General features: G+C 41.0%; 1 protein-coding gene across 8 annotated transcripts in view; it reads left to right on the top strand.

Moving 5' to 3' along the window:
* Positions 1 to 940: 940 nt before the first annotated feature.
* Positions 941 to 15,201, top strand: part of PPHLN1 (periphilin 1) — a gene marked incomplete at both ends in the record, with an annotated part of 130,970 nt that continues 116,709 nt past the window's right edge. For 4 of the 8 annotated variants that reach the window (XM_080706298.1, XM_080706297.1, XM_080706295.1 and 1 more), the window contains 2 exons: positions 953 to 980; positions 13,888 to 13,979. In XM_080706298.1, the coding sequence (XP_080562424.1) occupies positions 13,908 to 13,979 (72 nt within the window). Of the gene's footprint in view, positions 981 to 13,887; positions 13,980 to 15,201 lie in introns of those variants that run through there. The other 4 variants (XM_080706292.1, XM_080706291.1, XM_080706294.1 and 1 more) reach the window with 2 other exon arrangements.

Below are 15,201 nucleotides of genomic sequence, written 5' to 3'. Positions count from 1 at the left end.
TCGTGACGTCATCGCGGCGCCGGAAGTGCCTCCCGGGGTGGCGGCGGCGGCGGCGGCGGCGTTGTTCACGGGGCCTCCCGGCAGCCCAGCGGAGGTGAGCGCGTTTTACTTTTCTGAGGGGTGGATGGGACCGCGGGAGCTGGCTTCTACGCCCCCGGGGAGCGGGCGGACTTTTCCCGTGGGGAGCCCCGAGTCTTCTGCTGCTTTTGAGTCGTGCCACAGTTCCGTCCTTGCGTTGCGGGTGGAGAGACGCCGTGGATTTTGGAATAAAGGAAACTGTTGAGTCTTAGATTACAGGTTCGCTTCTCTGTAGCGCCTTACTTTTGAAAAGAGTACTACGCTACGTCACGCCAGTGACTCCATGTCGTTCTGTCAAGATGTCGGTGATTTTATCGAGTGCATTTGACATAACCAGTATAAGGCACTTTGGGAGACATTTTTAAAAAGTGTAAAACAGGCCTTTTTCTGGCGGCGGTCTCAGTTCAGTTGGAGAGACGAGGCCAACTTGGGGAGAGTTGGCTTCACAGAATAACTCATCTTGAGTTTGTTATGGACAAATATTGAACGTCTTGGCACCGTTATTCTTTCTCTAAATCTATATTGGGCACACACTGCTTTTCTCTAAGAGGTCGAAACAGGCCCCTCACTCGTACTAGAAAAATCAGAAAATAATGCAAGGTAGTTTATGTTTAACTTCTACCCACCAGCACACACAGACCAGGCCTCTAACTTCTCCCTGGGAGCCTGCGTGCCAGCAGCCTGGAACCCAGAGCCTGTCCTCGAGCCTGCACAATCCAGACTGAAGCCGATGCCTTCTAGAGACGGAAGTGCAATGCATCCAGGGCGCTGCTGAATTTTGGGAGGCCTGAATGCCTCGGCGTCCACCAAAGGACCGCTGGGACTATTTCTCTTGGCAAACTTGTGGCCATCCAAACCTATCATGCGTCACATTCCTGTTATCCTTGGTTACCGCCCAAGATGTAAGCCCCTTTGGTCTTCTATGCTATACCGTCATCCCATGCTGCTTTATGCTTCCTTTCCCTTAATGTAGACCATCACTGCTCTTCCTTTCGCATTTGACCCCGCAGCATCCCAGCTGTGCTCTCTGAAACATCTAGTCTCAGTTTAAACTCCTTTTACCTGTTCAGCCTCTTAACTGAAATTCTCCTTTATTGCACCTTAATTAATACCTGGTGTTTCCCACTAACTATTTCAGTTGAACCCTTTTTCTGACACCTACATTTAAGATTGGATGTGGCTGTAGCCATGTTGTACTGATTTGACTTCCTCAGAATAACATTTTCCTCTCCCCAAGGACTTTGGAAAGGCTCTTTTCATTTTCTGAGACCTTGATTTCCTTATCTCCTCCTACATTTTTCTGGATAACTCCTGTTCCTGCTGTCACTTTGAGAGTGTTTCCTAACTAATCATAGATATCCTTAGGTTTTTGCTCCTTCCCTCGTAACACTTATCAAATGCATCCTAATGGCTTGTTTCTTTATCTTTCCTGCTAAGCTAGGCCATGGGGGAGGGACTGTCTTGCTTGTCTTTGTAACTCCAGTGTCAAATACAGATGCTGGCGCATAATAGGTAGTCAGATAGTTCTTGAATAATTGTGGGTGCTGAAGTCAAGGCATTTAACCTTAAGGAATCTGAAAGGAACCTGGGCGATTTGCCTGTAATCCCAGTACTTGAGAGGTTGAGAGAGTAGGATCACAGGTTCGAGGCCAGCCCACAGTAACTTGGAAAACACATTTTATTTTTCATCAAGAGCTGGCTTCTACACAGTGGTCGAGTGTAGAAGGCCTAACCTGTTTGCATTCTTGATCAAGGAAAGCACGCAGAATATTCTTTATGGGCTGGATATGGTGATAATTCCCAGTACTTGGAGGCTGAGACATAGTTGTAGGTTCAAGGACAGCCTTAGCAATGTCACAAGCACATGTTCCAAAATAAAAAAGGGCAGTTGGTTGTGAGTCAGAGATAAAACACTCCTGGGCACTCCAGTCCTTCCCCCAACAAAATGCTAAAGCAATGCCTGTAATTCCAGTACTGGGAAGGCGGAAACAGAAGGATCACAGGTATGAGGCCAACATCAGCAATTTATCTAGACCTTGAGCAACTTAGCAAGACCTTGTTTCAAAAAAATGGGGGGTGGCTGGGGTATAGCAAGGAGGTAGGAGGTACCGGGGTTCCATCCCCAGTACTAAAAGATAAAATAAAGGTAGTTATTTGGTGTGGCCAGTACTGCTAAAACAAAACAAAACACACCCCCAAACACACAAAACAAAAACCGAACAATGCTGATCTAGTAGGGATTTTGCTTTCTTTTTACCACTTTAATTGGCATCAGTGCTAATTCCTACTCCTGAGACTTTAACTCATTATTTAAAAATTTATCTTTAATTTAGTTGTATGGAAATTTCAAACAAATATGCAGTTTTTAGGTCAAGGTAACCCTTGAAAGTTCCTTAATATTTCAATTCAGGATGTCAGATATATTTACCTATCTTTAGAAGAGTTAATCTCATCCTAAGATGAGTTTAAGATTTGAAAAAGACCCAGGCATAATGGTATATACTTCTACTCCCAGTACTTGGGGGCCTGAGACAGGATTGCTGGTTCAAGACTAGCCACAGCAATTTAATCAGGCTGTCTGCACTTTAGACTATTGGAAAAAAAAAAAAAAAGAAAGAAAGAAAAAGCCTGATGTGTGGGGCATGCCTATAATTCCAGTTTTGGGGAGACTGAGACAAGAGGGTCATTGCAGGTTTGAGGACAGCCTCAGCAACATAGTGAGACGTTCAGCAACCTAGGGAGACCCTGTTTTTAAAACAAAGCCCCTAACTTCAATCTCCAGCAGCACAAAGAAAAGAAAAATATTAAATATACCCCAGGTCATTTATAGGAATTTTAGAAGATAGGGCCTTTGCGGTGTTATTTATTTTGCAGTACTGGAGATTGAACTTAGTGGCACTGTTAATCATTGAATTATTTCCCTGTTTTTTTCATTCGTTCATTTATTTATTTTTTGTGTGTGGTGCTGAGAATTGAATGCAGGGTATTCTATCTTTAAGTTACACCTCCAGTCTGATTTTTTAAATTTATTTTGAAACAGGGTCTCATTAAGTTGTGGAGGGCCTCAAAAATAGCTGAGGCTGGCTGTGAACCCTGATCCTCCTGTTTCAGCCTCCCAAGTACTGGGATTACAAGCGTGTGCTAACACACCTGGCTTTTTTTTTTGTTTTCATTTTTGTTTTACTATTTTACTATTTTACTTTTTTTTTTTTTTTTTTTTTTTAGTTTTGGGACAAGGTGTCACTAAGTTGCCTAGGCTGGCCTTGACTCTTCCATTTTTTCTGCTTCAGCATCTTAGTTGCTAGATAGATAAATATTTATTTATTTGAACCATTATAATTTTAAGATTGGGATTCATTGTTACATATTTGTACATGCACATAACATGATTTGGTCAATTTAATTCCTCAAAATAGGTGGTTTTCTCTTTCTTTTTTTCTTTTTTTCTTACTGTGGGTGGAACACAGGGGCATTCTAAGGGCTGTCTGTGAACCTTAATCCTCCTTTCTCAGCCTCCCAAATGCTGGGATTACTAGTGTGCACCACCATGCCCAGCTTATTTTTGGTTTTGAAACTTCTTGAGAGGTTACTAAGAGTTTTGTTACCTTGCTAAGTCTATCTTCAAACCTGTGATCCTCCTGTCGCAGCCTCCCAAATGCTGGGATTATAAGTGTGCACCACCACACCCAGCTTTTGTTTTCTTTTTTATTTTACTATTTATTTATTTACTGGATATTGAGTCCAGGTGCATTCTACCTCTTAGCTATATCCTCAACCCTTTTTATTTTGTATCTTGAGGCACAGAGTCTTGCTAAATTGAGGCCACCTCAAATCTTCAATCCTTCTGTTTCAGCCTCCAAAATATTGGGATTATAGACATGTACCATCATGCCTGGCAAGGTGGTGTTACTTTTAAAAACTTAAAAACTTTTTAGAAGCTGAGTGTGGTGGTACACATTGTAATCTCAGTACTTGGGGGGCTGAAGCAGGATCTCAGGTTCAAGGTCTTGGGAATTTAAGTGAGACTGTTTAAAAAAAAAAAGATTGTATATCTCAGAAATAGAACCCCTTTATCCCCAGTACTACCCACCCACTCCTCCCCAATAAAGCTTTTTAAATAATTCTGATATGATGCAACCAGGGTTTAAAAAATGTCACTGCTTTTGATGCTAGAAGTAAAAGATTTTGTTGGTGCCTTTTGCTCAAAAGTGAGGTAGAATTAGTGTCTTGAGAAGGGTTGTCAAGAATCATAATCCAATAGTGCTAACAAATTTTCTAAATAATTAAAAGTTACAAACTCCTAGTGTTTAGGTTCTCTAGAATGGCTCATGTGGTGGTTGTATGACCTATTTGGCCAATAAGAAGCTCTTTACTAAAGGAGCAACAGAGGTGCACAGTCACTGCCTTTGCAGTGGTTTGGGAGGGTGGAAAGAAAGAAAAGTAAATAGGATATGCTGTTGTATAGTACTGCTGTAGTTGTCTAGTATTGCCGTAGTAGGGTTCTTTGAGGAGCACAAAGATTAACTAAATTCTTTCTGGAGAATGTAAGAAAAGGTGACATTTGATTTGAAAAAAAAATTTTTTTTTCCTATGGTATTAGGATTGAACCTAGAGGTATTCTACCTCTAAGCTACATCCCCAGTCTTTTTTATTATTTTATTTGTTTTTAGTACTGGAGATTGAACCTAGGGGCAGTCTACCTTCCAGCTACAATCTCAGACAGTTTTTACTGTTTATTTTGAAAAAAGTCTCTAAGGTCACTAAGTTGCTGAGGGCTTCACTAAGTAGTTGAGTTTGGCTGCAGATCTGCCATCCTTCTGTCTCAGCCTCCCATGTACTGGGAAACAGGGTCTCATTAGGTTGCTGAGAAACTTCCTCCATTGCTGAGGCTATCCTTGAACCTGTAATCCTTCTGTCTCATCTTTCCAAGTACTGACATTACTACTCCTTGCTGAGTTAATTTTGAAAGAGTAGAAGCATAAAGGCAGATCACTACTGTACACAGTAGGGAAGGTGTGTTGAGTAACAGTGGCATCCTTTCAGAACAAGTACAAAAAGCAGCAGGGATAAGAAAAGTATAGATATATGAGCTTTATTCAGGTAATAGGCATAGCTGGATTTAGTAAGTATTTAGATGTGAAAAGTTTTGAGTTTTATATGACGTGGCTTTCTGATTTTGGCCTGGTGGTATCATTGACAAAAATAGAAGATAAGAGTTGACGTGTATTTCTTTATTTTTTTATTTTTCTGGTGGTACTGGGGTTCCTGGAAGCCCTTCTACCTCCGGCTACACTCCCAAGGGCTACACTCCCAGACCAATTTTTATACTTTTTTTTTTTTAATGTGGAAACAGGGTCTCTTAAGCCAGCGCGGCTGGCTTCGAACCTGTGCGGTACTTCTGTCTCTGCCTCCCAAGCGCGGGGATTACAAGCATGCGCCACCATGCCCGGCGAGTTGACGGTTATTTCTGAAAAGTGTTTAAAACTGTTTTGGCATGCTGAATTTAAAAAGTTTTTAATCTTGTGGCACTGTTGATGGAACCCAGGGGCATTCTACCTCTGAGCTATACCCCCAGCCCTTAGTATTTTTTATTTGGAAACAGGGTCTCACTAAGTTGTGGAGGGACTCACAAGTTGCTGAGGCTGGCCAGGAACCTGTGATCCTCCTATCTCAGCCTCAGTACTGGGATTACAAGTGTGTGCCATCATGCCCTGCTTGGGGCATCCTCTTGAAAGGAGTTAGAATAGAGGTGGAGATGTGGAATCATTTATTTAGAGGGACTGTTTTCTTAGCATTAATAAATTCACTCTGAATACTGAGTATATAGTTTGTGCAATTGTACAAGGGGCTTAGTCAAAAAACAACAGATTCCCTTGTTCATATATTACATATTTCTAATAGTGAGGGATCAATATGCATTCAAGGTAAATTATATAGTATCTTGGATAATTAATGCTGTGAAAAAGGAGGATTAGGGAATCTGGTTGTTATGTGACGTTAAGATTTAAGAAGGTGAGCCGGGCATGGTGGCACATGCTTATACTCCCAGTCTTTAGGAGGTTGAGTAAGGAGGATCATAATTCTTGGACAACTTCAGCTACTTAGGCCTTTTGCAACTCAGTGAGACCCTGTTTCAAAATAAAGAATAAAAAATCAGGCTGGGGTATAGCTCAGAGGTAGCATCGCCTGGGTTTCATCCCATTTACCCTAGTACTGGGGAAAAAAAGGTGATAAGTCAACTATGCTGATATATGGTGATTCTGTTAGGGGACTTGCAAGTGCAGATGCCCACTCTTCATCAAGTATGAGGTTAAATTTGACTTTTATATTCACTTTGATTGGCTGTCAAAATAGTTAAATGAAAGTAAAAAGCCAAGGGAATGGGTTTGGGGAAGGAGGAAAATTATATTGAGTATATTTGTTTATTGTTTGTGGTAATGGGGATTGAACTTGGGGGGAGGTCTACCTCTGAGATACACCCCCAGGCCATTTTTTTTTTTTTTTTTTTTTTTGGTGGTACTGGGGTTCCTGGAAACCCTTCCACCTCCGGGCTACACTCCCAGACCTATTTTTATTCTTTTTTTATTTGGAAACAGGGTCTCTTAAGCTAGTGTGGCTGGCTTCTAACCTGAATGATCCTCCTGTCTCCGCCTCCCAAGCTTGGGGATTACAAGCATGTGCCACCATGCCCAGCACCCCCAGGCCTATTTTATTGTTTATTTTGAAATAAGGTTTCACTAAGTTGCAGAGGGCTTAAATTGCTGAGACTGGCCTGGAGCCTGCGATCTTCCTGTCTCAGCCTCCCAAGTACTGAGAGTATAGATGTGCACTACCACACGTGGCTGTGGAGTATTATTTAATAACAGAAGATGACTAGAACAAAATGCAGGGTTATTTCATATCTTAAGCTGTTTACCAGCTTAGATAACATGGAAAAAAAAAAAAGTATCACCTGGACTTTGAATTCAAAGCATGAGTGGTTTGACATAAGAATATTACTTGTGACTTCATTTTCTCAATTTCCTGGCCATTTTTACTTAAAATGCCAGTCCTTCCTTCCTTAAATCCTGTGTTGAAGTTACAGTAATAATAGATGGGGTTAGGTTGGTGAAATGCTCTAAGAAAAGCTTATTTGCCTCTTGGAATGAAAACCCGTGTGTGTGTGTGTGTGTGTGTGTGTGTGTGTGTGTACGCCCGCACGCCCATGTATATATTTTTGTGGTACTGGGCATGGAACCCAGAGGCATTCTACCTCTGAGCTATACCCCAGCCCTATTTTTAATTCTTTATTTTGAAACAGGATTTCACTGAGTTGTAAAGGGCCTCACTAAGTTAGCTGAGGCTATCCATGAACCACGATCTTCCTGTCTCAGCCTCTCAAATGCTTAGATTACAAATGTGCGCCATCACGCTGGTTCCATGGTGATATATTGAACAGATCTTTCTTTTTTTCTTTCCTTATTTATTTATTTGCGGGTCTGGGGATGGAAGCCAGGGGCATTCGACCTCTCAGCTACACCCCCTGCCCTGTTTTTTATTCTTTATTTTTTTGAAACAGGGTCTCACTGAGTTGCAGAGGGCCCCACTAAGTAGCTGAGGCTGTCCGTGAACCAGGATCCTTTGGTCTCAAGCCTCCTGAATGCTGGGATTACAAGCATGCACCACCATGCTGGCCAGACCTTCTTTATTGATAATGGCATAAGAGTGGGATTTTTATAATTTGTAACCAGTTATTAGCACACTTGTAAATGAAGCTTGCATTCTCTACCTTGAATTCTAATTCTATTCTCTGCCTAATTGTGATGTAGTGGGTCTTTTCATTTTTCTGTTCTATTCTTCAGTTTGTATAACCTGTTGGATCAAAATGTTAATAGGCTCTTGAGACCCCACTAATGTGTGGAGAATTAGTGATGATGTGGTAAATAGCATGATCACTTGTTAGAGGTCAGACAGTTTTGTGTAAATTATATTAATGAGTTCTGGGATGGATGAATTGGTTTCTTTTCTTTTCTTTTCTTTTCTTTTTTTTTTTCTTTCTTTTTGGTGGTACTGTGGATAGAACCCAGAGGCATTCTACCTCTGAGCTACATCCCAGTCCTATTTTTTATTCTTTATTTTGAAACAGGGTCTCATCATTAGGTTTTGGAGGGCCTCACTAAGTATCTGAGGTTGGCTGTGAATCTGTCTCAGCCTCCTGTCTCAGAGGTACTGGAGTTACAGGCGTATGCCATCACACTCAATGGATGAATAGCTTTATTAAATCTGGATAATGTTATAAACAACATACTGTTAATCAGGTTGTTGTACTTAACAGTACTTTTAAAATCTTTTGAGTTGGGTGTGGTGGTGCTAGTATTGAGGAGGTGGCGATAGGAAGGTCACAGAGTCCAGGCCAACCTCAGCAACTTAGTGAGACCCTGTTTCAAAGTGGAAAATAGAAAGGGGAGGGGTACTTGGGAAACTGAGACAGGAGGATTATAGGTTTGGTGTCAGCCTCAGTAATCTAGAGAGGCCTTCCAGGGATTAGACCCTGTTTCAAAAATTAAATAAAAATACAACTGGGGTATATTTCAGAGACAGAAAAAAATCCCCAGTACCCTCTAAAAAGAACTTTAGAAAGAAGGCTTCATTTAAAGTTAAGGCGATATGAGCATATTCTTTCCCCTTATTCCTCTATAGTACTTCTGTTATCATACTTTCCTTTGATGCTTGTTTCCTTTTCTGTTAACCTTCATTCAAGATCCAGCTTGAAGCCCATCTTCTGTACACCAATGTTCCTTTCTTTTGTACCTAATCAAAACTGTCATCTATTTTGTTTTATTAACAGTACAAAATTGCTTATAGGGTCTTATTTATATTCCTGCTTCCATAATTTTAAATTTCTAAGGATGAGAGAAATCCAGTACTTCATCATTGGGCCTCCCCAGGGTTGTTTGATTTTTTATTTATTTATTTATTTTTTTGTGTGTGTGGTATTGAGGATTAAACCCAGGGGCATTCTACCTCTGACCTATACCCACAGCCCCATTTTATTTTTTTATTTTGAAACAGTCTCTCTAGGTTGCCAAAGTTGTTCTCAAATCTGTGATACTCTTGTATCAGCCACCAAAGTACTCAATTACAGTGTAAACCACTATGCCTGGCTTCCTGTTTCATTTTTATTTTGAAACAGGGTCTTACTAAATTGCTGAGGGCCTTACTAAATTGCTGAAGCTGGCCTCCAACCTGTGATTCTTCTGTCTTAGATCCCAAGCACTGGGATTACAGGTGTGTGCCACTGCACCTGGCTTTAACTGAGTTTTAAAAATGCAATTGAGCTGGGTGTGGTGGTGCATGCTTGTAATCCCAGCATTTGGGAGGCTGAGACAGGAGGATCGCAGTTCTTGGACACCCTCAGACACTTAGTGAGGCCCTTTGCAACTCAGTGAGACCCTGTTTGAAAATAAAGAATAAAAAGTAGGGCTGAGGGTTTAGCTCAAAGGTAAAATACCCCTGGGTTCCATCCTCAGTACTGCCTCCCCCCAAAAAAAAGTATATATGCAATTGAGTATCTGGGTGTGGTGGCGCACTCTTATAATTCCAGCATTTGGGAGGCTGAGACAAGATTGCTGTTCAAGAACAGGCTCAGCTATTTAATGAGGCCCTCTGCAACTCAGCGAGACCCTGTTTCAAAATAAAGAATAGAAAGTAGGGCTGGAGGTATAGCTCGGAGGTTGAGTGGCATTAAGTACATTCACATTGATGCAACCATCTCTAGTATTTACTTCCAGAACATATTTCATCTTCCCAAAATGAGAAACTCCATACTTGGTAAACAGTAATTCCCCATCTGATGAATTTGCTGGGATTGTACACAGGGAAATTCTGCCTCCAAGCTACACCCCTGGACCTTTTTATTTTTAAACATGGTCTCACTAAGTTGCTGAGCCTGGATTTTAGGCCCTAGATATATTTATTTCCTCTCTCTCTCTCTCTCTCTCTCTCTCTCTCTCTCTCTCTCTGGTACTGGGAATTGAACTCGAACATTCTATCTCTGAGCTACACTCTCAGCTCTATTTTATTTTTTTAAATTTTGAAACAGGGTCAGCCAGGTGTGGTGCACACTTGTAATCCCAGTACTTGGGAGGCTGAGACAGGAGGATCGCAAGTTTGAGTACAGTCTTGGGAAGTAGTGAGACTCTCATCAACCTAGCAAGACCCTGTTTCAAAATAAAAATAAAATAAAAGTTGGAGGTGAAGCTTGGAGGTAGAATGCCCTTGGGTTCAAGCCCCAGGATCTCCCCCTGCCACACACACACACAAAAGGAAGAAACTTACTAATTGTAGAGGGCCTCACTAAATTTCTGAGGCTGGCTGCAAACCTGTGGTCCACTTAGTTCAAGGACTGGGATTACATACTTGCGCACACACACACCCCTGCTTTACTTTGAAACTGGACCTGGCAAAGTTATTGAGGCTGGCCTTGAATCTTCAGTCTTCCTGGTCTCAGCTGCCCAAGTATTGAAATTTGGGGCATGCCCCACCATGCCTAGCTTTTTTTTTTTTTTTTTTTTTTGTATTGGGGCTTGAACCCAGGTTCATTCTATCGCCAAGCTATACCCTCAGCCTTATTATTATTATTATTATTATTATTATTATTATTATTATTATAGTACTGGGGATGGAACTCAGGGCATTCTACCTCTGAGCTACACCCCCAGCCCTATTTTTTATTTTGAAACAGTCTCATTGAGTTGCAAAAAGGCCTCACTAAGTAGCCGAGGCTGTCTGAGAACCACGATCGTCCTGTCTCAGCCTCCTGAATGCTGGGATTACAAGCGTCTGGTGTGCCACCACTCCCAGCTCTAGCCTTACTTTTTAATTTATATTTTAAAACATGGTCTCCCTAGGTTGATGACAGTCTCACTACTTGCTGAGGCTGTCCTGACCCGGCCATTCTCCTGTTTTAGCCTCCCAACTACTGGGATTACAAGTGTGTGCCACCACCCCTGGCTTTTTTTTTTTTAACTTTCTGTGCTATTTTCTTTTACCTTTTATGAATTACAGATTGATTCTTTAAGTAATTAAAATATTTGGGGGTTTTGCCGGGTGTGGTGGCGCACGCTTGTAATCCCCACGCTTGGGAGGCAGAGACAGGAGGATCACGCAGGTTTGAAGCCAGCCACACGTGCTGGTTTAGGAGACCCTGTTTCCAAATAAAAATATAAAATAGGTCTGGGAGTGTAGCCCGGAGGTAGAAGGGCTTCCAGGAACCCCAGTACCACCAAAAAAAAAAAAAAAAAAAAAAAAAAAATTGGGGGTTTTGCAACAATAATCTTATTTTCTAAACTGCCAGGTAGAAACTTGTAACTTGATCATCGGGAATACCCTACGAACATGGTCTTGCTTCTGCAGTCTGGTAGTGAATCACAGAGGAACACCTGTGCAGCATCCAGGAACCTCTGCTTGTCCTCTATCCTGAGAATTTCGCACAAAGTGACAGAGCTGCAGACTGTGTCAGATTTAGTCCTGCCCTTCACCCAGGCCTCTTAACTCCTGGGCTCTCTCTAGTGGTACTTTTGCCTCAGGCCCGTGTGTAGCTGGGAATACAGGTGCAACCACTGTTCTCAGCTTAGTTTTTTGTTGTTTTTGTTTTTTAAGGAAAGAATAGATTTACAACAGTTTTCATGATGGGTCTCATATATCCTGTTTTTTGTTTTTCATTTTACTGTGACTTGCTCAAATGTCTCTTACAGTTTTAAGGGAAATTAATTAAAATGTTCTCCATCAAATTTCTCCATAATGAATTTAGCCGTTTTATGATTTAATGTTTGTTGCCATGACTTTTGGTTTACTTTTAAACTTGAGACCATTTTCTGCCAAATACAAAGCTAGGGATTTCTTTTGCAACAGGGTCTCCCTAAATTGCTGAGGGCCTGGCTGAATTGCTGAGGCTGGCTTCAAACTTGTGATCTTCCTCGCTCAGCTTTCAAGGTACTGGGATTTCAAGTTTGCACTGTCAAGCCTGGCCTTTTTTTTTTTTTCCTTTTCCCCCCCTTTTTTTCTTTGTTTAACTACATGAGATATTTTAAAGCCAGTGAATTTATTATTATAGCCAAAATCTTAAGCAGCTAGTCCATCTCAGAGATATGGATAAGAGAGAGATGTCTTGCCCAGCTCTCAACGGCAGGGCTGAAAATATTTGTCTTTTTTCTTTTCTTTATTGTGCTAAGGATTGAACCCAAGGGCATCTAACTCTAGAGCTACCCCCCCCAGACCTATTTTTTTTTTTTTTTTTAAATCTTGAAACAGGGTTTCACTAAGCTATGGGGCTGCTTTGGACCTGTGATTCTCCTGTCTCATACTGGGATTATATGCACATGTTACCGTGCCTTGCTTTAGTTCTAGTCTTTTACAGAAAAGTTTGCCAGCCACACTAATCTACTGTTCTCTTTCTTTCTTTCTTTCTTCTTTCTTTCTTTCCTTCCTTCTTTCTTTTTTGTTGGTACTGGGGATTGAACCCAGGGGCATTCTTTAAACTACACTTCCAGCCCTATTTTATTTTTTTATTTTGAAACAAGGTCTTCCAAAGTTGCAGAGGGCCTCACTAAGTAGCTGAGGCTGGCCATGAACCTGCAGTCCTCCTGTCTCAGTCTCCCAAGTACTGGGATTACAAACATGGGCCACCAGGCCCAGCTGACTGTATTTTCTTATCATATAGGTCCCCTGTTTTGCCATACCTGCTCTCATTTTCTCCTGTTCGCTTCATTTACTTTGTCTTTCCCTCTTCTCAGTTTCTATTTTCATCTTCTAGTAGCTATGTACCTTTGGACTCTAATGTGTCACGTTCATCCTCTACTCAGGCTGTGTCATGTCTTACAATAGGAAGTATTTCTTACTTGTATGAGAAGAATAGTTTCCTCTCTCTTTCTCAAAAAAAGAGAACCCCCCCAAACACAAAAACTTCAAAAGCAAAACAAAAAACCTGTACATAAAAAAACCTGACAGAACTTGTATTTTAATTTCAAGTTGACAAGAGTGTTTTTGCCTTAAAGCATTCAAAATAAAATCAAGAAATCAAGAGTGTCTTGTATCAGGAGTGTGGGTGGGTTTTTTTTTTTTTTATGGTACTGGGGATTGAAGCCAGGGGCATTCTATCTCTCACATCTCCAGCCCAATTTTTAAAAAAATTTAATTAATTAATTTTGTGGTTCTGGGGATTGAATCCAGGGGCATTCTACCTTCAAGCTCACCCCCAGCCCTATTTTTTATTTTATTTTATTTTTTATTTATTTATTTTTTTGGTGGTACTGGGGGTGGAACCCAGAGGCTTTCTACCTCTGGGCTATACTCCCAGACCTATTTTATATTTTATTTGGAAACAGGGTCTCACTAAGTTGCTGAGACTGGCTTCGTACCTGTGCAATCCTCCTGTCTCAGCCTCCCAAGCGCGGGTATTACAAGTGTGCACCACCACGCCCGGCTTATTCTTTATCTTTGAAACAGGGTCTCACTAAGTTGCAGAGGACCTCACTAAGTAGCTGAGGCTGGCCCCAAACCTGCGATCCTCTTGACTCAGTGTCCTAAGTACTGGGATTACAAGTGTGTGCTACCACACTTGGCTTATATTTTTCCTTTTAATGAGAATTTCAAAATTATTTGCAAGAAACATTTGCTTTAGTTACCTTTTTTCTTTTGGCCACTTAACATTGTTTTCCCTTAAAATACCTGGTAAATATTGGTGTTTGGAAGTAGTCATTTAGTTCTTCCTTAACTTCTGTATTACTTCCTCATAACATAAAAACTGTAGTCTTTTCCTTTTTTGTTTAGTTGCTGAAAGAAGAGATGAAATGTGGTCTGAGGGACGTTATGACTATGAAAGACTTCCCAGAGAACGAATACCTCCTCGGAGTCACCCCAGTGTAAGTTATTCCTCCACATGGGATAATTGAGCATCTAGGTTAATCTGATATACCAATGCTTGGCCTGTTAACATCTCCAGGTGTCAGAAATTTACTGGTCTAGTTAGAAAAGGGAATATTTTATGTAAGTAGAATAACCTGTGTTTTACATCGTTTCAATGTCTAGAACAGTTTATATTGAATTTAATTTGTGAAGAGAATGAGTTTTATGAAGGTCAGACCATCTATTAGCAAGTATTTGAGCACCTGCTTTTATTGGCTACCACTTAGTTGTCTCTATACTTAAAAATGTTTGCAAATTGAATATATGAAAATCTGGTTGGCTTTCATTTCAGAGGATATCAACTTCAGTATTGTGTTAATGGTAATGTCTCTTGTGAGGACTCCTGTGTCAGGCAGCCTCACTAGTGAGTAAGAAGTCTGGGGAATGGGAGGCCAGGCTGTCTGCTTCTGAGGCTCTGTACTGCTTTCTCTGTTGCTCTGGGGGTGGGGAGTGAGCCTTTCCCCAAGGAGCTTGGTGTTTTGCTCACTGTTCCTGGCGCTGTATCTAGTACATAACAAGAACTCAGTGTTTATTAAATGAGTGTATATAATCTCTCCCCAGAATCTTCTGTGGGGACCTAAAGTGAGTTTGGGGAAGATCAAGAAGCTTTTATATTATTTGTGGTACTGGGGGTAGAACCTGGAACTCAGGGTCCTTTTACCAGACTGTTCCCCCAGTCTTATTTTATTTTCTATTTGCAAATCTTTAATCTTCCTGTCTTAGCCTCCCAGCTACTGGGATTACAAGTGTGCACCACCATGCCTGGCTACTCAAGAAGCTTTTAACTTGAACTTCCCCTTAGTCTAATTATTTTTATTATTTTTGTATTACTGAAGATAGAACCCAGGGATATTCTATCTCCATGCTACACCCTAGCCTTGTTTTATTATTCTATTTTGATACAGAGTCTCACTAAATTGCAGAGGACCTCAGTTGCTGAAGCTTGCCACAAACCTGTTATCCTTCTGTCCCAGCCTCTCAAGCACTGGAATTAAAGGCATGGGCCACCACACCTGGCTCCCTAGTTAGATTCTAAGCATCAGGGAACTGAGGTTGTGATGGTGATATGTAGACATATTATAGATTCATTATATACCATAAAAATGTTTATATATTAGCTGCTTTATACTTACAGGAGATTGTTTAATCCTGCAGTGCACTTGAATGGATATTGTCAAC

Source organism: Muscardinus avellanarius (assembly GCF_963383645.1).
Source record: "Muscardinus avellanarius genome assembly, chromosome: 11".
Taxonomy (NCBI): domain Eukaryota; kingdom Metazoa; phylum Chordata; class Mammalia; order Rodentia; family Gliridae; genus Muscardinus; species Muscardinus avellanarius.
This window is presented reverse-complemented; position numbering and strand designations above follow the sequence as displayed.